This window comes from Oryctolagus cuniculus, chromosome 6 (genome assembly GCF_964237555.1).
Source record: "Oryctolagus cuniculus chromosome 6, mOryCun1.1, whole genome shotgun sequence".
NCBI lineage: Eukaryota > Metazoa > Chordata > Mammalia > Lagomorpha > Leporidae > Oryctolagus > Oryctolagus cuniculus.
In genome coordinates this window covers 69,838,630-69,866,399 of record NC_091437.1, presented here as the reverse complement: position 1 = coordinate 69,866,399, position 27,770 = coordinate 69,838,630, and the positions used below count along the sequence as shown (strand labels likewise).

Genomic DNA, 27,770 nt, shown 5'->3' with positions numbered 1-27,770 from the left:
TAATAAGCAAAATGGAGATTGAGTTTGTAATAAAGACCCACCCAAACAGAAAAGCCTGGGACTGGATGATTTCACTGCTGAATTCTACCAGATGTTTAAAGAAGAACTAATCCAATTCCTGTATGCAGAGATAGTTCTACATACACAAATCAATAAATGTGATACATCACACTAACCAACTGAAGAATGTTACCATGTTATTATCTCAATAGATGTGGTGTTTTGATGAAATACAATATCCTTTCATGATAAAAAAAAAAAAAACTATAAGGAAATTGAGTATAGAAGGAAGATTCTTAAACAAATCAAGGCAATTTATGACATATCAACAGCCAGCATCATATTGTATGGGTAAACTGGGAAACATTTCCAATATGATCTGGAACCAGGCAAGGATGCCCACTTTCAATTTAAACCCATTTCTTTGCTGCCTACAAGAAGCACATTTCACCAACAAAAAATACACATGCACTGAACATGAAAGGATATATTGTTATACAATATAGTCCTAGAAGTTTGAGCCACAGCCATTATGCAAGGAAATCAAAGGAATATAAATTGAATAGGAGGAACTGAAATTACCCCGATGTCAGATGACATACTCCTATAGATGGGGGAACCAAAAATTCCACCAAGAAACTATTGGAAACCATAAGAGAGTTTGGTAAAGTTGTAGAATATAAAATCAACACACTAAAATCTTGAACCTTTTTATAGACAGACAACGCTAAGGATAAAAAAAGAACTTATAATATCAGTCGCTTTCACAATAGCTACAAAAATTTAAATAACTTTCAATAAATTTAACCAAGGAGGTGAAAGTTCTCTACAATGAAAATTACTAAACATTACTGAAAGAACTATAAGAAGACACAAATATGGAAAAATCTTCCATGTTTGTGGATTGAAAGAATTAATATAATCAAAATGTCCATACTACCCAAAGGAATTTACAAATTCAATGCATTCCCAATCAAAATAGCAACAACATTCTTCTCAGAGCTAGAAACAATGATGCTGAAATTCATATGGAAACACAAGAGACTGCAATTAGCTAAAGAAATCTTAAACAACAAAAGCAAAGCAGGAAGCATTAAAATACCAGATTTCAAGATATACTGCATGGCAGTTATGATCAAAGCAGTCTGGTACTGACACAAAAACAGACATGTAGACCAATGGAACCGAATTGAAATTCAGAAATCAGGCCGGCGCCGCGGCTCACTAGGCTAATCCTCCGCCTAGCGGCGCCGGCACACCGGGTTCTAGTCCCGGTTGGGGCGCCGGATTCTGTCCCGGTTGCCCCTCTTCTAGGCCAGCTCTCTGCTGTGGCCAGGGAGTGCAGTGGAGGATGGCCCAGGTGCTTGGGCCCTGCACCCCATGGGAGACCAGGAAAAGCACCTGGCTCCTGGCTCCTGCCATCGGATCAGTGCGGTGCGCCGGCCGCAGCGCGCTGGCCGCGGCGGCTATTGGAGGGTGAACCAACGGCAAAGGAAGACCTTTCTCTCTGTCTCTCTCTCTCACTGTCCACTCTGCCTGTCAAAAAAAAAAAAAAAAAAGAAATCAATGAAATCTTGTCATTTGCAACAAAATATATGCAACTAGAAACCATTATACTTGGTAAAATAAGCCAATATCCATAAGACAAATATCATATTCTTCCCTTGATCTGAGGTGACTAATAGATTACCAAAAAATGTAATTGTATGTGAGTTTAAGTGATATCTTGAGATCTGATGATTGTTTATAGCCTTTGTCTTTACTGTTGAGGATCAGTGTTGCTTCTTCTATTTGTTGAATTCTTTACTTAGTGTAAAGTTAATCTTAAGAGTATAAGATAGATGAAAAGTAGATCATTGTAAAAATTAAAGGAAGGAGTGGGACAGGAACGGGCAGGGAGGGTGAGAGTGTGGGCTGGAGGGAGCATATGGTGGGAAGCATTACTATGATCTTAAATCTGTATATATGAAGTAAATGAAATATGTTCACCTTAAAAACATTAAAAAAAATGAATCCCTTCTACCTATTTAGAAGTGAAGGGAGTAGATTTCCAGGGGAGAGTTGGAGAGAAGTTTGCAGTGGAAATTCTGCAGAAGGAAGAGGGATGTTATGGAGCAGCATGGAAGGTGCAGACGTGCAGCAACAAGCATCGACACAACACAGAAATCCCACAGGCGGGAACTGGAGGAGATGCCAGCTTTGGAGAGTGAGGTGAGAGCAGACTGCAGCAGCCCTTGTCAGTGGGGCTATTGCCTGAGGGAGAGCAAGGGCCAGGGAACTTGCCTAATCCAGTGAAAGAAAAGCACACTTCTTTCTCCCCATCCCCCCACACAAGAACACCTAGCAAGTGGTGGGGAGAAGGCACCATTTTGACACCAGTAGAAACTATGGCAGCCCTTGTGATTGTGTGTGACCAAAAGATTTTGCCAGAGGGAAAAAGTGCATTCCCCACTGACTTTGAGTATGGCTAGGAGAGTGAACAGGGGGCTGGGATGCCATGTAGGATTGTGAGGTGTCCCCATCCTGTCAGCATATCACAGGCTCCAGGGTTCAAATTGCCAGGCTGGAGCACCAAAAGGCAGCTGAGTCTACATTTCTGCTCTCTCCATTGACGAGCAGCGTCGTAGAATGGATCAGATCCTCTGCACCCTGGAAGCGTGGGAACCTTGCATGCTATGACTATGGGAAGTCAGTGATTGCATGTTAGGGTAAGGGGTGCAACTGGGTCTCTAGGTAGCTGGCATGGGAAATTCAGAAGGTAAATGTAGGAGAAGGAGGCTCCAGGACAATCAATGGATGTTCCAAAGTTTCCTTTGTTGTAAGAGCAAGAATACTAACTTCAAAAGGCAGTTAGTAAATGTAAAGGAAAAGAGTAAATAATGCCATTTAATAGAATTTTTTTCAAGTTGGTCTATCAGCTGGCCTCCTACTTTTCATCAATATATAAAGGCAGAAAAACAAATTTAGTAAAAATTTCAGGAACCAGATTGTGGTATAGTGAGTAAAGCTGCTGCCTCCAATGCTAGTAGCCCATATCAGATTTGGTTCATTTCACAGCTTCTTCACTTCTGATCTGGCTCTCTGCTAATGGTCTAGGAAAAGTAGGGGAAGATGTGCCAAGTTTGGGCCCCTGCCACCCACGTGAGAGACCTGAATGAAACTCCTGTTCCTGGCTTTTGCCTGACTCAACCTTGGCCATTGCAGATATTTGGGGTGTGACGCAGTGGATGGAAAATTCTCTGTCCCTCCCTCCCTCTCTGCAACTCTTTCAAATAAATAAACCTTTAACAAAGAGAAAAATTACAGAGCAATTCAGCAAATAAGGAGTGCTGTGAACCAATGAAAGTTTGCTGAGTCAGAATGGGAAATACTTATGTAATAACCTGTACTGTGTCTCAGAAACTATTGTAAATTTTTTCACATATAAACTTTTTTTAAAATTTTTATTTAATAAATATAAATTTCCAAAGTACAACTTTTGGATTATAGTGGATTTTTCCCTCCAATAACCATCCCATCTCCCACTCCTTCTCCCATCCCATTCACATCAAGATTCATTTTCAATTGTCTTTATATACACAATATCAATTTAGTATATACTAAGTAAAGATTTCAACAGTTTGCACCCACATAGAAACATAAAGTATAAAGTACTGTTTGAGGACTAGTTATACAGTTCATTCACATAATACAACACATTAAGGACAGAGATCCTACATGGGGAGTAGGTGCACAGTAACTCCTGTTGTTAATTTAACAATTGACACTCTTGTTTATGGCATCAGTAATTACCCTAGGCTCTTGTCATGAGATGCCAAGGCTATGGAAGCCTTTTGAGTTCACTGACTCTGATCTTATTTAGACAAGGTCATAGTCAAAGTGGAAGTTCTCTCCTCCCTTCAGAAAAAGGTACCCCCTTTTTGATGGCCCAGTCTTTCCACTGGGATCTCACTCACAGAGATCTTTCATTTAGGTCATTTTTTTCTCTTTTTTTGCCACAGTGTCTTGGCTTTCCATGCTTGAAATACTTTCATGGGCTTTTTAGCCAGATCTGAATGCCTTAAGGGTTGATTCTGAGGCCAAAGTGCTGTTTAGGACATCTGCCATTCTATGAGTCTGGTGTGTATTCCGTTTCCCATGTTGGATCGTTCTCTCTTTTTTAATTCTATCAGTTAGTTTTAGCAGACACTAGTCTTGTTTATGTGATCCCTTTGGTTCTTAGTCCTATCATTATGATCAGTTGTGAACAGAAATTGATCACTGGGACTAGTGAGATGGCATTGGTACATGCCACCTTGATGGGAATGAATTGGAATCCCCTGGCACATTTCTAACTCTACCGTTTGGGGCAAGTCTGATTGAGCATGTGCTGAACTGTACATCTCCTCCTTCTCTTATTCCCATTCTTATATTTAACAGGGATCACTTTTCAATTAAATTTAAACACCTAAGAATAATTGTGTGTTAATTAAAGAGTTCAACCAATAGTAATAAGTAGAACAAAAAAAATACTAAAAGGGATAAAGTATTAAGTAGTTCCTTGATAGTCAGAACAAGGGCTGATGAATTCATTGTTACATAATGTCGATTTCACTTTCAACAGGTTTCCTTTTTGGTGCTCAGTTAGTTGTCACCGATCAGGGAAAACATATGGTATTTGTCCCTTTGGGACTGGCTTATTTCACTCAGCATGATGTGTTCCAGATTCCTCCATTTTATTGCAAATGACTGGATTTCATTGTTTCTTACTGCAGTATAGTATTCTAAAGAGTACATATCCCATAATTTCTTTATCCAGTCTACCGTTGATGGGCATTTAGGTTGGTTCCAGGTCTTGGCTATTGTGAATTGAGCTGCAATAAACATTGAGGTGCAGACAGCTCTTTTATTTGCCAATTTAATTTCCTTTGGGTAAATTCCAAGGAGTGGGATGGCTGGGTTGTATGGTAGGGTTATATTCAGGTTTCTGAGGAATCTCCAGACTGACTTCCATAGTTGTCCCGTCCCGCGGGACAGCAACTGGGGCCGAGCACCTAGAAGGAGAAATGAAAGGGACAGGAGACACAAAGATGGCAGCAAGACAGGTGCCGATCAAGCTGCGACTTTATTTTTCAACCACACACTTATATATCATCGAGGCAGGGTATCGGGAGGGGGAAGGAGAGGGGGCTTATCTTGTAGCTGCAATGCTAGTGCAAGTAGGGGAAAGGTTACAAGGCCTTAAGGCACAAGGTCACACAAGGTTGCGTTATCAGTATTATCAGGTCTGGCCTGTCCAGCCCTGTCTCTCAACTAAGAGGTCACATGCTGCGTGGTCCCCGACATATCCCCCTTTCTTATCAATTAAACAGAAATGGCTACCGGTTAGGCCAAGCGTGATGAGCGAGCAGTGCCTGTCTTAGGAATCGACCCGGGGCTCCATCACCTCTTACCCGTCATTGGATATCCTTGCCAGTCCCCAAGGACTCCTGTCTTAGGTGGGTGAGGTTCCGGGAAGGTGCCCGTCATTGGCTTACTGCTCATTTTATTGATAGGCCTGGGGCCCTTCCTGGGCTCCCGACTGGGGCAGCGGCAGACCGAAGGGGAGAGTCAGTTGTTGGAGGGACCGTGACCTCACTGGCCAGACTTCACCGGCCAGAGAGATAACGTTTTCCATGGGATCTTCCATGGCCAGACTTTGGTAATGTATTTGAATTGGTCTGACTGCTAAATTATCTACTTGTTGTCTGATAAAGGTCATCAGCCTATTGAGGAGACAAGGACCTATAGATAGCACAACAAGCAACCCAACAATGGGGCCTAAAAGCGGTAGCAAATAGGGAAGCAGTCCATTCCATCCATTCCAAAAGGGATTTTCAGCCATGGCACGTCGACGACGCTCCAGATCTTCTTGAAGTGTCTTGATTTTATCACGAACAATGCCGGACTTGTTAGCATAAAAACAGCATTTTTCCTGTAAAGCCAAGCAAATACCTCCCCGTTCAGCAGTAAGCAAGTCTAAGCCTCTACGATTTTGTAGAACCACTTCCGCTAGGGAATCAATTTGATCTTGAAGGTCCTGAATGGTGGTGGATAGGGTCTGCACATCATTAATAAGTTGTTGGGACAATTCTCTTTATTTGTGGACCGCGATTCCTAGTCCTGTGGATCCTGTAACCATAGCTGAGGAAATTCCCAATGTGGCTAATAAAGGAATAAATTGAATAGCTCGTTTTTGTCTCCCTGCAATATAATCAAGGGAGGGGATAGGAACAGGGGTATCTCCATTGATAATCTCTATATCAGGAAAAAGTATAGCATGCATGCAATTACCGGTCCAATTTGTTGGTAAAATGGCATAAGCTAAATTATCCCTACATACAAAAACGGTGGAATTAGGGGCATAAAGAGGGTAGTTTACTGTTACATTATTTGTACAGAAAGGAGCAAGGCCTACATCGATATCGAAGGGATTATTGTTGGGAGGTTTATAAAGGCAAGTGATATTTTCCGTTGGGACAGGAAGAACAGGAAAGGGCTGCATAGGGGGGTGGCCCAAGAAGCTATTGAACTCAAGGGTATTATTAAGCGGTAGAAAAATGGCAAGAGGAAGGGGGGGGTCCCTGGCGTAAACAGAGCCAGCAGTCTCTTGCAAGGTTTGGGGCAGAGAGATTAAGCAGTTTATGGGTGTTGGTAAGGATATCGATGGTATTGACATCCAAGTCTTTATTTCCTCTGGAATGAACTTTAGCCAGGGGGTGGTATTGGAGGGAAGGGTAAAGGCTTTCAAATACGGTTTCGAGTACCTTTTGTGTTTTTAATTTAGTAAGGGTATCCTGAGGGCCTCCACCGTCAGACACTCCCACAGGGGCTATAGGGTACCAGCAGGCTACTTGTCCCTTAGTGGGGCAGGAGGGGGAGCTGAAGCGTGAAGAGGACAACTCTCCTCCGAACGTTCCCTCATAATCTCCTGATATAACGGCAAACAATAAACGCTGATTTCCCTTATTACAGGTTTGATACTGTGTATAACAGGAGGAGTGCATGGAGTAATGGATAGTTTTATTGCACTCTGATGGGCACTGATCCCCAGTGCGGTAAGAGTCTAGCTTAGGTTTGGGAACACAGAACCATCGGGAACCCGGGACGGTCAGATAAGCAGTTTTATCTCCGCAGTCTTGTGTAAAATGCGGCTTTTGAGCACGGCCACGGCCACGGGTTCGTGGGAAGGATACTATTATGCCCCCTGAGCAGGTACAAGGGTGATGCTGTTGAAGGTATTTTTGAATGCCCTGAGGGTTGTCAAGCCCTGCAAAGACTGGTGGAGCCCAATGGATGGTGTAGATTGCCATCATCAGGAGAGCAAGGCTGAGGGCCATTGTATTAGGGCCCTTTGGAGGGGTTAATCAGTGAGCCCTCAGGAAATGTAGCAGGGGAGGAGAGAATAGAGAGAAGATAAGATACTCAAATAGCAACAATGGCAACAATTCCAACAATAATAAGGAGTCCTGTAATGAGTCCCAGTAGCGTCCAGCCGGGTCTTTTCATTCCTGTGGGTATAAAGAAAAGGCGTTCTCAGGGCCAAGTACAGGCTCTGGAACAACATCATTATTTGTAGGAATGGGCGGATTAACTTGTTTAATTAATCTTTCAGGTAGCCATCTTGGTGCCGATTGTTTTTGGTCCAGGATGCAGGCTGAGCCACGTCCCCAAATGAGTACTGGATCTGGGCCGTGCCAGCTACTGGTGAGGGGGTCTCGCCACATTACCATAGGCGGAGCCGTATCAGGGGAAGGGTGCCAATGACGGTCCGCAGCTGAATGATTATTATTATCCAAGGTCAGGAAGTTTAGCACAAAGAGCGCATGATTCAATCGGTCGCGGGGAGAGGCAAAAGACAAGGAAGTGGCTTCAAGCCGAGTGAGCCAAGTTTTTAGTGTTTGATGGGCTCTTTCAACGATTCCCTGTCCCTGTGGATTGTAGGGAATTCCTGTAATGTGGTTAATATGGAGCGCCTCACAAAATTGTTTAAACTTAGTGCTGACATAAGCAGGACCATTGTCTGTCTTAATCTTAACAGGTTTTCCCAGTACAGAAAGAGCTGTGATAAGGTGCGAGATAACATCCTTAGCAGCTTCTCCTGTGTGGGGGGAGGCAAAGACAAAGCCACTATAGGTGTCTATAGAGACATGGAGATACTTTAGTTTGCCAAATTTTGGGAAGTGTGTGACATCCATTTGCCACAGTTGATTAGGGAGAAGACCACGCGGATTGACTCCCAAATGCGGTACAGGTTGGCTTGTAACACATGAGGGGCATTTTTTGACTATTTCATGAGCCTGTTCTCGTGAAATTTTACAAAACAAATGGAGAGATTGAGCATTTAAGTGATGCAACCTATGCAAGTTTTGAGCTTCCTGTACTGATCCCACAATTATGGGGAAGGTAAGCCTTGTAGCAGCATCTGTCTGGGCATTACCTTCTGAGTTCTGAGCTTTCTGCACTGATCCCACAGTTGTGGGGAAGGTAAGCCTTGTAGCAGCATCTGTCTGGGCATTACCTTCTGAGTTCTGAGCTTCCTGCACTGATCCCACAGTTGTGGGGAAGGTAAGCCTTGTAGCAGCATCTGCCTGGGCATTACCTTCTGAGAGTGACCCTGGTAGGCTTGTGTGTGCCCTAATATGTCCCAAATAGAAGGGCTGTTGTCTTTCTCGTATTAGCTTTTGAATTTGTATAAACAAGGGCATAGCGTTGGAAGTTGTTTTAAGAAAAGGAGAAGTCTCAAGCAACGGAATGGAGTGAGCTACATATGCACTATCGGTATAAATATTTACAGCCTGACTGGAAAACTGTGTAAAGACTTGAAGTATGGCATACAGCTCAACCAACTGAGCCGACTGATAAGATGTTTTAAATACGTGGGAACGGTTATCTGCCACGAAGGCAGCTATTCCATTGGAGGACCCATCTGTAAACACCGTAACAGCCTTTGGAATGGGGTTACTTTTTGTATTTTTTGGGAAAATAAAGGAATAGGATTGGGCAAACTGTAACACGGGGTCATCAGGGAGGTGATTGTCAATGACTCCCATAAATCCTGACATGGCTATTCCCCAGTCATCAGAAGTTTGAAGAAGGAACTGGGTCTGTTCTCGGGTATATGGCACTACTACAACATCGGGGTCTTTTCCAAAATATTGGCGGGAAAGGAAACGAGCCTTGATGATTATTGAAGCAACCTGAGACAAATATACTGCAATTACCTTAGATGAGGAAATGGGGAGATGAACCCAGAAAAGAGGTTGACCCTTTTTATTGGGCATGAGGGATTTTTGCCAAAAAACTCCAGTGGGCGTATGTGGTGTGGCTAAAACTACAAAAAGCAGGGGGAGAGTATAAGAAATCTGTGAAACAAACTGTTGGCTGATGGCTTGCGCTACTTGGTTTAATGCGTCTCCTGCAGCAGGGGTGAGCTCACGGGGGGAAGAGGGATCTGGGTCTCCTCGCAGAATGTCATTGAGGGGTAAAAGGACATTATTAGATATTTTTAAATAGGGCCTGAGCCATTGAATATCTCCTAGAAGTTTTTGAAAATCATTAAGGGTATGGAGGCAATCCAAGCGGAACTGGATGCGGGGCACAAAAACCAAATCCTGTTGTAATTTTAAACCTAAATAGGTAAAGGGGTCTTGTAACTGGAACTTATCAGGAGCAATTTGTAAACCAAGGGTAAGAAAGGCTTTAGAAAGTGCTGTAAAGCAATCTTGTAGGTCTGACTTGTTTTGAGCCGCCAGTAAAATGTCATCCATATAATGTAGAATATAAATGTGTGGCCAGTGTAAACGAACCGGGTCCACTGCCTGTGCTACAAACTTTTGACAAAGGGTGGGGCTATTGGCAATTCCCTGGGGCAATACTTTCCAGTGAAATCTTTGCATCGGTCCCTGGAAATTGACACGGGGGAGGCTAAAGGCAAAATAAGGACGATCATCAGGGTGTAGAGGAATAGTGAAAAAGCAGTCTTTGAGATCTATAATTATTTTGTAATAACCATTTGGGATGGCCACGGGGGTTGGGATGCCAGGTTGGAGGGCACCCATGGGTGCCATGACCTTATTAATGGCGCGCAAATCCTGTAAAAGGCGCCATTTACCAGATTTTTTCTTTATGACAAAAATGGGCATATTCCAGGGAGAATTGGAAGGCTCTAGGTGTCCAGCCACGAGCTGCTCCTGTACAAGCGCTGTAGCGGCATTTAGCTTTTCTTGAGTAAGCGGCCACTGATCCACCCAAACAGGAGTTTGAGTATTCGATGTGATTTTATCTGCATGGGGTACAGGAAGGCCAGTGGCCGTTACTAAAAATCCAAATATCCGAGCCCATGTCTATCTGTTTTAGAGGGGGCTGTAATAGGTTGAGTTATGCCCTGTCTCATTTTTCCAAGTCCTGTGCCAGGCACATAATCCATGCGCAGCATTTGTTGTGTGACCACAGCATTAGGGCTGCACAGGATAACTTCCATTTGGGAGAGAATGTCACGTCCCCACAGGTTAACAGGAAGGCCTGGTAATACAAAAGGAGTCACAGTGCCCTGATTGCCTTCCTTATCTTTCCAGCGTAATACCCTTGAGCTGACTTGGGGGTTATTGGACTGACCTATACCTCGCAAATCGGTGAGAGATGCGGTCAGCGGCCAATGGGCGGGCCAATGATCTTGAGATATGACCGTGGCATCTGCCCCTGTGTCCAAAATGCCCTTGAAATCCTTTCCTTCAATAGTAAGGGTTAACACAGGCCTATTTTTTGTAATTGGCTGGACCCAATAAGCATCCGAGGAGCCCAAAGGGGTAATGCCTCGGGGCCTGGAAGAAATTGAGGATGTACTTCCAGTAATTAAAGGCAGAAGAACCAGTTGTGCTAGACGGGTGCCCTGTGGAACGGCAGCTACTCCATTGATAGCGGCTGCTAGGATTTTTATTTCCCCGGTAAAGTCACCGTCAATAATACCGGGAAAAACTTGAATGCCTTTAAGGGTGGCTGATGCTCGGCCAAGAATAAAAGCACAGGTACCCGAAGGCAAGGGGCCCCACACCCCTGTAGGGATAATTTGTGGGCCCTGGGTGGAATCTAATATTGTATCGGAGGCGGCACAGAGGTCCAGTCCTGCGCTACCTGGGGTTGCTCGTTGGAGAGAAGCAATTGTTGAGGTATTTGCTGAGCCTGAGGCTGGGAAGGGACAAACCGTACTGCCCCAGGGTTTGTCCTTTGAGAAACTGGGGCCAGGGGCTGGCCCCTCTGGCAGTTTCCCGGCACACTAGGAGGGAGGGGTTGGCCTGAAGAATTAGTCTTTGACCTGCATTCATTTGCCCAGTGATAACCCCTATGACATCGGGGGCATGGGGTGGAGGGGAACGGCCTACCTGGAGGAGATGGAGTCGCGCCTTGGGCCATGGGCCTGTTTGATAAGGCAGTTGGACATTCGCGGGCAAAATGTCCAGGCTGTTTACAGGCGTAGCAAGTGGAGGTCCCCTTGGAGGGATTTTGGGTCAGTTTGAGTGCGGCCCCAATTGCCAAGCCCATGGCATGGGCCGATCCCACACCAGCGCAGAGCCTCACATAGTCTGAAAGATCACCCTTATGTTTATGAGGCCGAAGAATATCTTTACAAGCTGGGTTGGCATTTTCAAAGGCGAGGTGCGTAACAAATGCACTTCCATTTTCTCCTGGGCCAACTAGTCTCTCAGCTGCAACATTAAGGCGCGAGACAAAATCACTATAAGGCTCGTCGGGCCCCTGCTGAATCTTAGCCAAAGAGGTAGTGACTGCTCCCCTTTGAGGGAGCTTTCTCCAAGCCCCTAGTCCGGCAGTTTTAATTTGCGCCAGAAGTCCATCAGGGAACTGGGCTTGTGAATTGTTGGAATTATACGGGGCATCTCCCAAAAGTTTTTTGAGGGTCCAATTTTTAGATGAAGCTTTAGCAAAATTTTGTTGGGCTATTTCTTTACAAATTTGAACATAATCAGCCCTCCACAGGACATAGTCACCTCCGCTGAGAGCAGCTCTGGCGAGGAAGTCCCAATCATTAGGTGTAAGCCACCGGGCACTCTGGCTTTCCAATAAGGCCTGAGTATACGGGGCAGTGGGACCATACTGGGTGCAAGCAGTTTTAAGTTTTTCAATAAATCTGAGACTAAGTTTTTTATAGGGTGGCGGCTGTCCATTACCAGGTCCTTGATTGGGGACCTGATCTTCCTCCTCCGACCCAGGTTCCTCACTATCTTCCTCAGAGTGGTGGGGCGAATTCTCCTCAGCCTCATTTACCCCATCAGCGGCAGGCTCAGAATGACCTCCGGCTTGCCTCCTGGTTACAGGGAAAGCTAGAAGGGGTTGGGTTTTGGACCTGACTTTACCTTGTTTAGGTTTTGGAAGGGGCTGCTCTAAGGCAAGGTGGTGGAGCTCCTCGTCAAGGGATTTTATTTCCTTAAGGAGCTGGATGTGCTCTCGTCTCTGTTGAAGTGACTGTCGCAAGGCCGACAAGTCAGGCACAGGAGGGTTAAAGTCATAGAGAGCGGGGGCACAAATGGGAAGGTGCGGGTGAGTATTGTATGGCGGGGGATTTTTAACATTTTGGGGCCAATTGGAATTATGATAGTGCACGACCTCTTCCTCTGGGGCAGCTTCCTCATCTGAATCTAATTTGTCTCGGATGGCAGGATATAGTCGGCTCGCTTCATTGGTAGGGGCTAAAGTGGGCTCTTTAATTTTATTGTTGGGGTCATCATCAGTGGAGGGTATATCTAGAATGACAGATGGGCATTTAGATGCAGGTCGGGAGGATTGCTGTAACGTCTCCTCACCATCCCTTACTAGGGCATCAATAGTCTTATCTAGGTGACGGGTTTTTAGAATGTCATTAATCAGGTTCCAATATGAAAAAATCGTAATAGGCACTTTTGCAGGGCCAAAGGTCTCATGAAAATCCTTTAAACAACTTCCAACTCTTTCCCACTTGATCTCGTCAATTGTTCCTTCCTTGGGGAACCAGGGACACAATCTTTCTACATACTCAAAAAATGCCTTTAGATCCTTATTTTTAACTCGAACTCCTCGTGTCTTGAGGGCCTCCCTGAGACCCGAAATGAACATTTCCCGTGACGATAATGCCTGTCCCATGGCTGTCACTTACCTTGCGCCGTCTTCACTCCACAGCGTCGACCGATGCTGATGATCTCGGGTGGGCAGTTCCGAGCCGGTCGCACAATCACTTGGATCCAAGTTTTCCTCCTGGAAGGCGGCGTTCCTCCAATCTTACAGGCACTCGAACCCCAAGGGCCGCACTTGAGCCCCACGTTGGGCGCCAGTTGTCCCGTCCCGCGGGACAGCAACTGGGGCCGAGCACCTAGAAGGAGAAATGAAAGGGACAGGAGACACAAAGATGGCAGCAAGACAGGTGCCGATCAAGCTGCGACTTTATTTTTCAACCACACACTTATATATCATCGAGGCAGGGTATCGGGAGGGGGAAGGAGAGGGGGCTTATCTTGTAGCTGCAATGCTAGTGCAAGTAGGGGAAAGGTTACAAGGCCTTAAGGCACAAGGTCACACAAGGTTGCGTTATCAGTATTATCAGGTCTGGCCTGTCCAGCCCTGTCTCTCAACTAAGAGGTCACATGCTGCGTGGTCCCCGACAATAGTGGCTTTACCAGTTTGCATTCTCACCAACAGTGGGTTAGTGTCTCTTTTTCCCCACATCCTCACCAGCATCTGTTGTTGATAGATTTCTGTATGTGAGCCATTCTAACCGGGGTGAGGTGAAACCTCATTGTAGTTTTGATTTGCATTTCTCTGATTGCTAGTGATCTTGAACATTTTTTCATGTGTCTGTTGGCCATTTGGATTTCCTCTTTTGAAAAATGTCTGTTAAGGTCCTTGGCCCATTTTTTATTGGGTTGTTTGTTTTGTTGTTGTGGAGTTTCTTGATTTCTTTGTAGATTCTGGTTATTAATCCTTTATCTGTTGCATAGTTTGCAAATATTTTTTCCCATTCTGTTGGTTGCCTCTTTACTTTCCGGTTTCTTTTGTAGTACAGAAACTTCTCAATTTGATATAATCCCAATTGTTAATTTTGGTTTTGACTGCTTGTGCCGCTGGGGTCTTTTCCAAGAAATCTTTGCCGGTACCTATATCTTGCAGGGTTTCTCCAATGTTCTCTAATAATTTGATGGTGTCGGATCATAGATTTAGATTTTTAATCCATGTTGGTGGATTTTTGTGTAAGGTGTAAGGTAGGGGTCTTGCTTCATGCTTCTGCACATGGAAATCCAGTTTTCCCAGCACCATTTACTGAATAGACTGTCCTTGCTCCAGGAATTGGTTTTAGATCCTTGATCAAATATAGTTGGCTCTAGATGTTTGGATTGATTTCTGGTGTTGCTATTCTGTTCCCTTGGTCTATCCATCTGTTTCTGTACCAGTACCATGCTGTTTTGATAACAACTGCCCTATAGTGTGTCCTGAAACTCCAGCTTTGTTTTCATTGTACAAGATTGCTTTAGCTATTCGAGGTCTACTGTGCCTCCATATGAATTTCAGCATCATTTTTTCCAGATCTGAGAAGAATGTCTTTGGTATTTTAATTGGTATTGCATTGAATCTATAAATTGCTTTTGGGAGAATGGACATTTTGATGATATTGATTCTTCCAATCCATGAGCATGGAAGATTTTTCATTTTTTGGTATCCTCTTCTATTTCTTTCTTAAAGATTTTTTAATTGCAGGGGCTGGCACTGTGGCGCAGTGGGTTAAAGCCCAGGCCTGAAGTACCAGCATCTCATATGGGCGCCGGTTCTAGCCCCGGCTGTTCCTCTTCCTATCCAACTCTCTGCTATGGCCTGGGAAAGCAGTAGAAGATGGCCCAAGTCCTTGGGTCCCTGCACCTGTGTGGGAGACCTGGAAGAAGCTCCTGGCTCCTGGCTTTGGATTGGCACAGCTCCAGCAATTGCAGCCATCTGGGGAGTGAACCAGCAGATGGAAGACCTCTCTCTCTGTCTCTACCTCTCTCTGTAACTCTGTCTTTCAAATAAACAAAATAAATTTTTTAAAAAAGATTTTGTAATGTCATTTTAGAGATCTTTGATGTTCTTGGTTAAGTTTATTCTAAGGTATTTGATTGTGTTTGTAGCTATTGTGAATGGGATTGATCTTAGAAGTTATTTCTCAGCAGTGGCATTGCCTGTGTATACAAAGGCTGTTGATTTTGTTCATTGATTTTATATCCTGCTACTTTTCCAAACTCTTCTATGAGTTTCAATAGTCTCTTAGTAGAGTTCTGTTGATCCCCTAAATAAATAATCATATCATCTGCAAAGAGGGATTGTTTGACTTCTTCCTTCCCAATTTGTATCCCTTCAATTTCTTTTTCTTGCCTAATGGCTCTGGCTAAAACTTCCAGAACTATATTGAATAACAATGGTAAGAGTGGGCATACCTGTCTGGTACCAGATCTCAGTGGAAATGCTTCCAGCTTTTCCCCATTCAGTACGATGCTGGCCATGTTTTTTTCATAAATTGCTTTGATTATATTGAGGAATGTTCCTTCTATACCCAATTTGTTTAGAGTTTTCATCATGAAAGGGTGTTGTATCTTATCAAATGCTTTCTCTGCATCTATTGAGATAATCATATGGTTTTTCTCCTGCAGTTTGTTAATGTGGTGTATCACATTGATTGATTTGCGAACATTGAACCATCCCTGCATACCAGGTGTAGATCCAATTTGGTCTGGGTGGATGATCTTTCTGATGTGTTTTTGCATTTATTGGCCAGAATTTTATTGAGGATTTTTGCATCTATGTTCATCAGGGATATTGGTCTGTAATTTTCTTTCAATGATGCATCTTTTTCTGGCCTACAGATTAAGGAGATGCTGGCTTCACAGAAGGAATTTGGGAAGATTCCCTCTTTTTCGATTGTTCTGAATCATTTGAGAAGAATTGGAGTTAGTTCTTCTTTAAATGTCTGGTAGAATTCAGCAGTGAATCCATCTGGTCCTGAGTTTTATTTTGTTGGGAGGGACTTTATTACTGATTCAATTTCTGTCTCAGTTATGGGTCTGATTAGGTTTTCTATGTCTTCATGGTTCAATTTAGGTAGGTAGCTTGTGTCCAGGAATCTATCCATTTCTGATAGATTTTCCTGATTGCTGGCATACAACTCTTTGTAGTAATTTCTGATGACTCTTTTTATTTCTATGGTATCTGTTGTTACATTCCCTTTTTCACCTCTGATTTTTATTGATTTGGGTCTTTTCTCTTCTTTTTTTTAGTTAGTTGGACCAATGGTGTGTCAATTTTGTTTTTTCAAAAAAGCAGCTCTTCATTTGGCTGATCTTTTGTAATGGTTTTTTTTTTATTCAATTCTGTTGATTTCTTCCTTGATTTTAATTATTTCTCTTCTACTAGTTTCAGGACTCTTTTGCTGAAGTTTTTCAGATCCTTGAGGTGCATTCAAAGCTCATTTATTTGGTGTCTTTCCAATTTCTTTCTCTTTTTTTTTTTTTTTTGACAGGCAGAGTGGACAGTGAGAGAGAGACAGAGAGAAAGATCTTCCTTTGCCATTGGTTCACCCTCCAATGGCCGCCACGGCCAGCGCGCTGCGGCTGGTGCACCACGCTGATCTGATGGCAGGAGCCAGGGGCTTCTCCTGGTCTCCCATGCGGGTGCAGGGCCCAAGGACTTGGGCCATCTTCCACTGCTCTCCTGGGCCACAGCAGAGAGCTGGCCTGGAAGAGGGGCAACTGGGACAGAATCCGGCGCCCCAACCGGGACTAGAACCCAGTGTGCTGGCGCCACAAGGCAGAGGATTAGCCTATTGAGCCACGGCACTGGCCCGCCTTTCCAATTTCTTGATGTAGGCACCTATTGCTATAAACTTTCCTATTATTACTGCTTTTGCTGTATCCTATAAGTTTTGATATGTTATGTTGTTATCCTCATTTACTTCCAGAAAATTTTTGATTTCTCTTTTGATTTCTTCTATGACCCAGCGTTCATTCAGGAGCATGTTGTTCCAGACTGTCCTTTTTAAAGAGAGGAATCTCACCTATTTATTCATCCAGAGATTCTAAAAGTATCACTCAAATTTGTATTTGTCCAGTCTGCTGTTTCTAATTTTGTGCCTCAAAAGTGATTAGAGAGTACTACAATCTGTCAATACTCCACAACCATAAGTTAGAAGAGACTGTAGATGTGACTAGTGAGCTTGGAGTGTTAGATATATATTCTAGTTCCTTCTGTCTTCTCAGTGAAGCTGAAAGTGGGCATTTATCTCCCACTCTGCACTAATCTGGTGAAGGATCTGCACTGTCTATGCATGCAGTTGCTGTCACATTGCACCCATTGTTCCTGGGGGTATAGGAACTGAAAGTGAGCGCATTGTGTGTTTATCTCTGTTTTTTGTGGTGCAGGGAGACAGGAATTCAGAGTCCCTTCTCTTCCAAAGATGGTGGTTACAGAGGCACGTCCTTGGAAGGAGCTATGAAAGTCACAGCATTTGATGCATAGTTAAGCTCCTTCCAGGAAGGAAGTTCCAGGTGCCTGTTAGAGCTACTCAAGAATCAGCTAGTAGGCACTGAAAGTATGCTGTGAATCCCTTCTGTGGAGAAACAGGAAATTGTGCTTTTTAGCCTTTTCTCTGCACTGCTCCTTGGGATTGAAGCTCCTGGAAGTGCTTGCACATCCATTTTAAATTACCTTTTTCTGTGATCTGGGAAGACTAATCTCTGATCCCAGAGCTTAGGCGATATAGGATGGCATCCCTTGAATGGAAGGTATACATCTTAAGGCATTTGATACATAGACAAACTACTTCCAGGGAGAATTGTTGACCTAGAGTTATCACTGGGAAATCCACGAAAGAGGTCTTGGAAGGGGCTGAGCTCCTACTTGGGATACCAGAGACAAATGTTTGACCCATTCACTTCCTGATGCAGGCTGTTGATCAGTTCAACTGACAGAGTTGCCGGTTGTCACAGTAAGCTAGCAGATACCTACTGGGGAGGAAGTGGCACCTTTGAGTTTTACCCCTTCCGTTCACTGGCCCTGGGAAATGAAGATCCTGTAAATACTCTCAGGATAATATACAGCTGCCACTTTGTTCTTTGGTCAAGGGAGACTGATGCATGCCTAATCTTATCGGTCACCAGAACTACATGAATTAAGAGTCATGACATGAGGAACTTTAGAATTGGGATACTATATGCATGACTCAAACCCTCCTGTGTTCAGGGTGATGCTCAGTGTTGGGTTTTCCTTGCTAATTACATGGCACAGTGCCTGGAGAAGTATCCATACCCATGTATGACAGCTTTTCCTACCCATTTCATGGGGTTATTTCATGAATTGCCTTGTTTGTACTCAACATATGAATAACAGAGACAATTGAAACATGAAGAGATGCATATTTGGTGCATTCATGGGTGGTGAGTCAGGAGCATCCTGTTTGACTATGTTGCTGATGTCACTCCCCCCTTAAAATCTGCCTTTGATTGGTAATTTAATCTTTCCACATTTAGTGTTATTCCTGTGTAGTTGGATTTATTCTCTATTGCTCTTCAATGCAACTTATAACATACAAGCAATTTCTATATTATATGGATACATTTCTGGATTTTGTTCATATTCTGATTTCTCTATCTTCATCTAGTATTGGAATATTATATCATGTATGTTAATGTCACATAATGGTAGTTACTCCCATTGCTGTGATAATTGGTAACTTTCTTGGCTAATTTCAAATATAGGAGGGTTCTTCCAAAAGTTCATAGAAATACATACAATAAAAATCTATGCATAGATTCAAAACTGGCACCAAAATAATTTAATTCATTTTCTCCATGAATTTTTTGAAGTACCCTTGTGTATTTGTATATAACCTTTCAGATAAATTTTATAATTTTGGGGTGCCTTTTTCCATTAATATTTCAATGTGATAGTATATTTATAGATTATTTTGGGGGAAATATGGTCATCTTTGTAATGATGGGTTTTCTCATTTACACACAAAGTATGTATATTCAAGTCTTCTCATGTACTGCAAGCCTTTATTATATTATAGAGTGTACATATTTCTTTTTAAAAATGCACATATATGAAATAGGACATGCATATAACATAAAACTTATGTAATGTTTATATTATTTGTTAAATGGAACATTTAAAACCTTGAACATGGCTGACCCCTACCACTTTCCACACACCTTCCCATTTATCTCTTCCTGAATGTACCTCCTCTTGCCCTACTCTGCCTGGGATTCAAGTGTTTGGACTAATGCTACTGTGAGTATCCTTCTATGAAACATACATGTGGACGTTTCTCTAAATCTTATGCCTATGGTGATGTCTCATGTACCTTCCACAGGAGGTTTTCTCAAATGTATAAAACAACCTAAACCCCAGCATCAGTTCATGAGTATTCAACTGTTCCACTAATTCATTGGAAAAATTTATTAATTTTGTTTATCTGAGGTGTTTTGCATTTTCCCTCATTTATAAAGATATAGAGCATGTTTCATGTGATTGTCAAACACTTAGAAATCTTCTGTGTGCAGTAATTTTTTCAAGGTCTTGTCTACCTTTCTATTCAGATCTCTGCCTTATTAAAATAGCATTTGGTCATATGTGAGAAATTGTTTTCTCCCACTCTTTAATAGTGTTATTTAATTAATAGAATTTTCATTTTAATGTATTCTAATTTTTGACAAATTTGGTTTCTGTAAATTTTAAAGAAATAATCCCCCTTCTTATAACTTCTAAATGCATTTTAATTTTATTTTTATCTAGGTATTATCTCTGAAAATTATTAATTTTTGCTTCTTCATAGTTTATTGGTTGGTGGATGAACAGATTCTTTAACACTTGATACAAATATCTCATATACCACTGCTACTACAAAACATAAGTCTTGCCAATTTTCTTTGACCCTGGACCCTTAAATTTGACATTCAGATTCTAGATGTTTCCTCAACAAAGGCAAGTAAAAACTATTTTAAAATTCTAGCATTTAAAAAGATCTTCCTGGGGCAAGTGTTTGGAATAGTCACTAAGATACCACTTGGGATTCTTGCATCTCATATTGTAGTGCCTGGGTTCAAGTCCCAGCTTCTGGCTAATACACACCCCGGAGGGCAACAGTGGTGACTTGAGTACTTGGGTCTCTGCGGTGCACATGGGAGACTTGGATTGAACTGCAGGCTTTTGGCTTTGGCCTGGCTCAGAATATCGAAAGATCTTTTTATTTATGTCTCTCCTTGCTTTCTGTCTCTCTGCCTTTGAAATAAAATGAAAATAATTTAAACTTTTAAAATCAAAATATCTTCCCTTCCAAAGTGTATGCATAAAATAGTAAAATCTCAGATTATTGCTGTTGATGCTGAGTTAGAGACAGTTAGGTTTATAATTCCAAACTCTATCCTTAACTCTTTCTGTACAAACTTAGAGAAATGACTTCCTCTTCCTGCTTCAGGTGGCTATCTCAAGTATGAATGAACATATTCCTAGGACCCAGCTATTCCCAGACTACTAAAACAGTGTTGCTAGCCTCATCATTGGGTTTGTCCAGAGGACATTTTATGAAAGAAGTGTAATTATTTTAGTTTTTGCTAATCTTCAGCCTGTAGGGCCTGAAAAAAGTTTTGTTAAAAAAAATAAACAAGGCCAGCGCCACGGCTCAATAGGCTAATCCTCCACATGTGGTGCCAGCACACCGGGTTCTAGTCCCGGTCGGGGTGCCAGATTCCATCCCGGTTGCCCCTCTTCCAGGCCATCTCTCTGGTATGGCCCAGGAGTGCAGTAGAGGATGGCCCAAGTGCTTGGGCCCTGCACCCGCATGGGAGACCAGGAGAAGCACCTGGCTCCTGGCTTCGGATTAGCGCGGTGCGCCAGCCGCAGCACGCTGGCCGCAGCGGCCATTGGAGGGTGAACCAACGGCAAAGGAAGACCTTTCTCTCTGTCTGTCTCTCTCACTGTCCACTCTGCCTGTCAAAAAAAATAAAAATTAAAAAAAAAAAAAGGAGGAAGGGACTCTTCTATGGGATTTAAGAAGAAAAAGAAATACCTCTTTTTTTTTTTAATAAATGCTTTCATGAAAAGGATTTCTAAGCTCTCAGAGCACTGAATTTATGTGATGCAAGTTTGCTGAAGTATTATTTTCACAGAAAACACTTAGTACTTGCCCCCAGCAGCCAGAAGAATGGGACGTGTTTACACATGTCGCTTAAAATGCTCTCATTAGAAGCAGAAAGAAGTCATTCTTTACTCCCTCAAAAGTCAAATCTGTCTTCCTATACATTGCACCCTGGAGGACTAAGCTATAGTAGAAACAGTATTAAGCTTGCATTGGCTGGCCATAAACAATCCTAGCACCCTCAGCCCCTGAAGCCAAGAAGAGAAGGCCACACTGAAGATGTTGACCTTGGAGGAGAAGCAATACTGAGCAGGTGGGTATTTTGGAAGCTCCAGATTCTCATGTAGCAGTCCTGTGCAGTGCCACCAGGATTCATTATTCCTCATTCACATGCATGGACAGACAGGAGCACTCATCCATGTGACCTTTGTACTGCCTTTTATACTTACTAGCCCCCAGGTCCCACTGCTTGATCACCAGATCCAAGTCTGATGCCATCAAGTATGCCCTTGGGGGGTTTGTATAGAGATCACTTTGTCATAGAAGAATGGCCTTCCAGCTCTTGCCCTGATTTTCAGAATACAGAGAATGACAAATCTCTCCCCCATGATGACAGCCATTACCAGCAAAGAAGCCATGAGAGCAAACTGCTGAGTCAGTATCCCATATGACTGCCAGTGTCCTGTTAACCATATTGGCTAACAGGACCTGCCAATACAACCATATACTGAACAAGTTTCTTGCCAGGACAAGGCACCATGGATCCAGAAACTGAAGAGTACAGCATGTCTGTCTCCTCCTACTGACTGACTACTGATAAACAGTGATACTGGGAGCAGAAAGGGCATAGCCTGGAGTCCTATGAGACATGGTAAAATATGGCAATCCAAGTGATTGAGGAAGACCCAGCACATGGGATTTTCCAGGTGGGTAAAATGTTTTTTGTGCATTTGCACCTTGAGTGTGAGAGTCTTCAGACTGCAGCTTGATTTCACCATACCTGGAGCCTCCAACATTGACATTGCTGAGCACAGGCAGGTGGTCATGAGGGATGAAGTCAGCCCATAGATGCCACAGCCACTGGAAGCAAAGGTGCCTTGAAACTGCGGGATGGGAACATATAGTGGGCCAGGAAGGGTGGAATAAGCAGTGTATGAGTCACTGAGGGTCTTTCATTGTCCATTTTCCTGATGAGCAAGTCGTGTCTCCAAAGCAATAAGCTTTGTGAGTATGGGCACAGAAGTCACCAGTCATATGGATGAAGGGGCCTCAGATTCCCCAGAGCTTCTACAGGGTAGAAGCCTCCAGCCTATTGCTGGCCTGAGGGGGTGTCATGTTGGGTCCTCCTAGTAACTGAGCTCACCATCTCTGAGCGTCCCCACCTCAGATCTTTCCACAACTTATGTCCCAGAACGTTCAACTAGCCCATGTGATTCCTCCCCCAGAGTCCTACAGTAGTCACCTCCTACTCCCCCATTCAAAGGTCTGGCAAGCACCCAATCTCCCAAACCTGTTTCCTCTTGTGGGAGTCAGGCTCATAACCCCATTCCCAGCAGGGAACTTGGGTAACTATCTCCTTGTTAATAAAATGCAGCAGCACACCTTCCTAGCTCCTGGGATGGAGTCCCCCGTGCATGATAAGCCATCCTTCGCTGCTAGGCCTGTGTACACTTACCTTTGCCTGGAATGCCCACCTGTCTCCCTCCACCTCAGGAAGTCTTGCTCACATAGCAGAGTTCAGCCCTCAGCTCCTTGACTAAGCCTCCCTTCCATCCCATCCTGGACAAAGATCACCTCTCAGACTTTGAGCACTGGAGCTTCTTGCTATGACAGTAAAGTATACTCTTTGCCCTGCAGTGCACATGCCATGGGACCACCCCATCATGAGCAACTCCTGAGTACGATGGGAAATCAGTCTTTCTTAGTCCTCACAACAAGCACCCTCACATGTCCATGCCTCCTCTAGTAGTGCAATCTGCTGGTGTGCAGATGACTGGGGGGACAAGGCAGTGTAGGGTGGACACAGGGAAGACAAGCCTGACTAATAGCTGCTAGGTTAGTACATGACTGGGGAGGGGACATGGAGAGCTGGGTGCAAGGCAGTTCCTGGTGGATCACTCAGCTGATGTCACTGAGGGGCAGTGGTCACTATGAAGCAGTCAACTTTGGACTCATTTCTTATACCACAGAAAAAAATATATATCTTTTTGATGAATCCATCCAGTGCCATCCAAGTAAACATGCACAGGATTAGAAGGCAGAAGGCTCTGCATGTAGTTGCCTGTCCTCTCCAGGCAATCTGCCTGTAACAGGGCATCTGTCCATGTGTGCCAAGGATCTTGGCTGTCTGCTTTTCCTGCTGACCTTATACCTCACTGGCCACCCAAATAGCTAATGAGAGAGAGGTAAATTAGAAACCCCAGTTCTAGAAAGTGCTTTACAAAAGAGTCACATTTCCAAACCCTCCTCTTAATGGATTGCCAAATGGTCAGTGAGCTGTAAAATATGCAGTTCTCCTTCTTGTTACCACCCCTCCTCATCTACTCAGACTTCTCCCCTCCCCTTTTCTCCCTCACCACAGAGAACACATTTACATTTCTGAAAAAAGTTCAGGCAGCAGTAATGCTTTTTGCTCCAAGCATTAGGGCCACTCCAGTTCCCCCTCTGTACTCCCTCCTCGGCCACCAACTCATGAACTCCCATGGCAACATGCAGGGGCAAAGCTGCACCTCCTGCCTTGCCACAGTTAGCCCAATTCAAGGTGTTGGGATTCCCTTCTTGTCTGATACTCTGCTGGGCTGTGGTGTCCTTAACTAGTGTCCTCATGCCAGCTACATCCTCTGAGTTGGGGAGGTGGTAAATGAAGTTAGATTCCCCATTGGGTTTTCCTTTATTCAGGGCAGGCTCTTCCTAGGGAGGAATTTCTGAGGTCAGGCAGGCCTTGGGAATAGGGGGCACAGAAGGGAAACAGCAGGCAGAGCAGTAGGCAAGAGGTAGTAAGAGCAGGTTTGAGAAATTTGAGAGGTCTGGCAAGGATACAACTCCTGGTCAACGATGGGAAGTGTGCCTTAGAATAGAACTGGGGCATGGGACCTAGTGGCCCAGGGCTTCTGTTGTTCTAAATCCATGGCCAATGAGGGTGGGAGTCAGGACTGTGGGTAGCAGCATCCCCCAAGCCAAGTGAGCCTGGAGACTTACTTGTCCTCTCCACTGCACACATATATACAAACACACACATGCATGATTCTTAGCAGCTGTGACTGCCTTCCCTGGGTCTTGGCTTTGCTCTTCTGGCTACTCCTTCATTCAGCCTCTTTCCCCTTGGTAAAAGTGAGTTTGGAGGATGAGAGTTTGGTGCAGTGGTTTTGAAGCAGCTTGTGCCTGCTTGCATCTCAAGTGAGAGTGCCTGAGTTTTAATCCCAGGTCTACTCCTGATTCCAGCTTCCTGCAGTGCATACCATTGGAGGCTGCAGGTTATTGGATTCCTGCACCCACATAGTATTCCTGTACCCACACTGAATTCCTGGCACCTGACTTTCCCATTGCTGTCCTCTCTCCCTTAGTCACCACCCTAAAATCCAGGGCAGTTTCATTGGGATGCAAGGTGTTGGTTGGAGTAAAAGTCCCTTTGGTGTTGCTTAGCTCCAGGAATAGGCTGGCCATAGTATCCTCAATGTAGACCTGTTAAAACCCTTATTGGTGAGAGCATTTACTGTGATGCTATCATGTGACTTCCATCGAGGCCACTGTCTTGTTTACAAAGCTTAATGCATAGAAAGAGGAGAAATCCTCACGTAACAAGTAAGAACATTGGAAATGGCAATCTGAAAAGTTACTCACTGAAGACATCCATGGTGTTCCCTCCCACGACTTGGCAACTGGAACTGTCACTCTGTGACTCCTTTCGCAGATGACCCAGCTTGTCTTCTGCTATTTTGTCTCAAATACCACAGAGTTTCAGGATGAACAGAAAAGTACACTTTAGATTTTCTGTTATTGCCACTGTAGGGACTATGTACACAGCACACCAAAAATATGATTGCAAGAGACTAGAATATGCTACCCAAAAGTATACTTCTTTAGTATACTTTGACTTGATTATTCTGAAAAACTGCAGACACAGAAGTAGCTCTGAGAAAAAACAAAAACAAAAACACCTGAATCTCTAAAGGCAGTCTACATTAGTAAAAGTATCAGGAAGAAGGCTGCTCTGGACAACTGTTATTACCCAAGTCTAATTAAGTATTTAGGTACTCAGAAGCATTAGGTTGTGAGCAAGTTCTCTGTTCTTGGAACTCTAATTTAATTGGCAAAACACAATAAAACCAATTCTATATATTCACCAAATATTATGTTCTTTTAGTAATATATGATCTAAAAAGAATCATAAAGGCAGCAGGCTATCCTTTGTAAATGTGGAAAAGACAAATGGAAATATTACCTACAAAAGAAATTCTTACATTCTTCAACTTTTGTTTTATCTGTATAATTATAAATATAATTTAAAGGACCACTGTATGGAAGATTTTTAAAGCTGGAGAAAATTTAATACAAGACTCTGTTTCTATACTGTACTTCCTGGAGGAGAACCATTTCAGGCCTATGTTTCAAAAATGAAAGGTATATTAAACTTAATACAATGATTCCTTTGAAGTAGCTTACTGCCCTTCATTTAAACCACAGTCTTGTGCATTTTTTTCAAAAGGGAGAGTAATGTGAACACCATAACTGCAAAGCTTAGTCTTCTGAGAATAATTGTCATGAATTGGTAATTGATTCCTGGAGGGATTACCAGTGTCCCACAGGAAGGTAAGCTGTGAATTCTAGTTTTAGAGATATACACATGTTCTATTTGAGACCCCCCTCCCCCCATTAACTCTTCTGGGCCTTTTCCCCCAATAGTCAAGACTGCTGAGGAAAAGTTATGTACTTAACATGTAACTTGTTTTCCTTAAAATGCTGTTTTGCAGTTATGGCCATAATTTTCAACTAATTTTAATTTCCCCATACCATACTGCTTTTCAGGAGGTACATACTCAAGAACACGTTTGCTTACTGAAAGGGTTTTGTGGACATGGGGAAACCAGCAAAGCAGTAAACCATCCCAGAGAGTATGAAAGAGCTACATGTAGACAGTGAGTAGTGAGTGATGAGAAAGAATTGAAGACATTACCCCTGTGATAAGGATCGTGTACACATGCTAGCATTTGTCACTTAAAGTCCACTGTTAAGAGATTAATTCTGTAAGCCCTGTTGAGAAGAAAACATCCTGGAGGAAGGAGGAACTCATTCAGCTATTCATTTTGCATCCCTTCCTATGTATCAACCTCAGGGACTTCCATGCACATAGGCCTATATTATCATTTTAGGTAATAAAAACTAAGGCTCAGAGTATAAAGTTATAACCAAGGGCCACAGATAGTAAGCGGCCAAGACATGATTTAAGCTCTAATCTGTTTAATTTTTACACCCAACCTGTTTCTGTACAATGATATGAGTCTTAGGAGCAAAGGTATTAATTAATTCAAGCAAAGATGCTCTGAGTGTGTTCGAAAAGATGGAAAGTAGAGGACCAAAAACATTGATCCAGATAGTATCTGTAGCTGAAAAGAGAAGAGTCAAAGACTTGATGTTTAGTAAACTTTTCTTGACTCTGTGTGAAACTTCAGAATTGGAAGTGACTTGCCACTTTATTTTCTCTTTATTATTCTCTTTATCTTCTTTTTCATTTGCTTAGTGAGAACCTAGGGCCTAATCTCAGATCACAAACATCATGTATGGTTTCTATTCAGAGAGACAAAGAATCAGAATGGAGAGAATTCCAAAATCCTTTAGTAATAAGATCTCTGTAAACAGGGGTCAGTAGCATTGTAAAACCCAGGACCAGAGAGAGCCTTTCAGAGTGGTCTGAGTGTCACTTAACAAAGGAGAGGTAATGATCTGCCAATATTGCTTCTTTTCTTAAACTGAGTGTTTTATTTGAGAGGCAGAGAGACTGGGAGAGACTGAGAGAAAGTAAGAGAGCTTCCATCTGTGTTTCACTGCCCAAAGGCCCATAATAACAATGATCAGGCTGATACTGTGAGTCAGAGACTTGATACAGGTCTCCCGTATAAGTGGCATCATCATCAGGAAGCTGGAATCAGGAGCAGAGCCAGCACTTCCAACCAGGTACTCCAATATGGGATATGAGCAACATAGGTAACTGCTGAGTCAAATCCCCAGCCCTGTTGTTTGCTCTTAAACCTACAGAATATTTTATTTAAATGGGGTTTTGTGTGTGATTTATCTGCTTACACAAATATGGTACTTTAAACTTCATATTAAAGATTTGAAATGTATGGCAATAACATCATCATATTCGATATCATGTATCATGTACATCATCATTATCAACATTTAATGTAGAATGCATATTGCATTTTGTGATGAAACGCTTTCTAGCCTGACTTTTTATGGTTTTGAATAGTTGATGTAAGAAATTGTTTTTTTCATTTACTAGGAAGGACTGTGTGTATGAATATATACATATATATGTTTGCAATACTTTTTGCATTTTTTAATTACTTTTAATGATAAGCAGGTCAAGTTAGTTTTAGGAAGGATTGAG

At 43.0% G+C, this 27,770-nt stretch overlaps 1 protein-coding gene and 1 long non-coding RNA gene across 7 annotated transcripts in view; one reads left to right on the top strand and one right to left on the bottom strand.

Moving 5' to 3' along the window:
* LOC138850066 (ral-GDS-related protein-like) overlaps positions 1–27,770 on the top strand; it is a 111,247-nt gene that overhangs the window by 63,476 nt on the left and 20,001 nt on the right. For 2 of the 6 annotated variants that reach the window (XR_011389457.1, XR_011389460.1), the window contains 2 exons: positions 2,032–2,211; positions 3,058–3,475. Coding sequence is in view for 2 of the 6 variants with exons in the window: in XM_070075818.1 (XP_069931919.1) it covers positions 22,039–22,086 (48 nt within the window). In the remaining 4 variants the exon portion in view is untranslated. Of the gene's footprint in view, positions 1–2,031; positions 2,212–3,057; positions 3,476–14,757; positions 22,087–27,770 lie in introns of those variants that run through there. The other 4 variants (XM_070075818.1, XM_070075817.1, XR_011389458.1 and 1 more) reach the window with 3 other exon arrangements.
* Positions 5,069–13,303, bottom strand: LOC138850070 (uncharacterized). Its single transcript, XR_011389466.1, has 2 exons — positions 13,166–13,303; positions 5,069–7,529 (listed from the first exon to the last, which is right to left on the bottom strand). It is a non-coding gene; the product is annotated as an uncharacterized lncRNA (long non-coding RNA).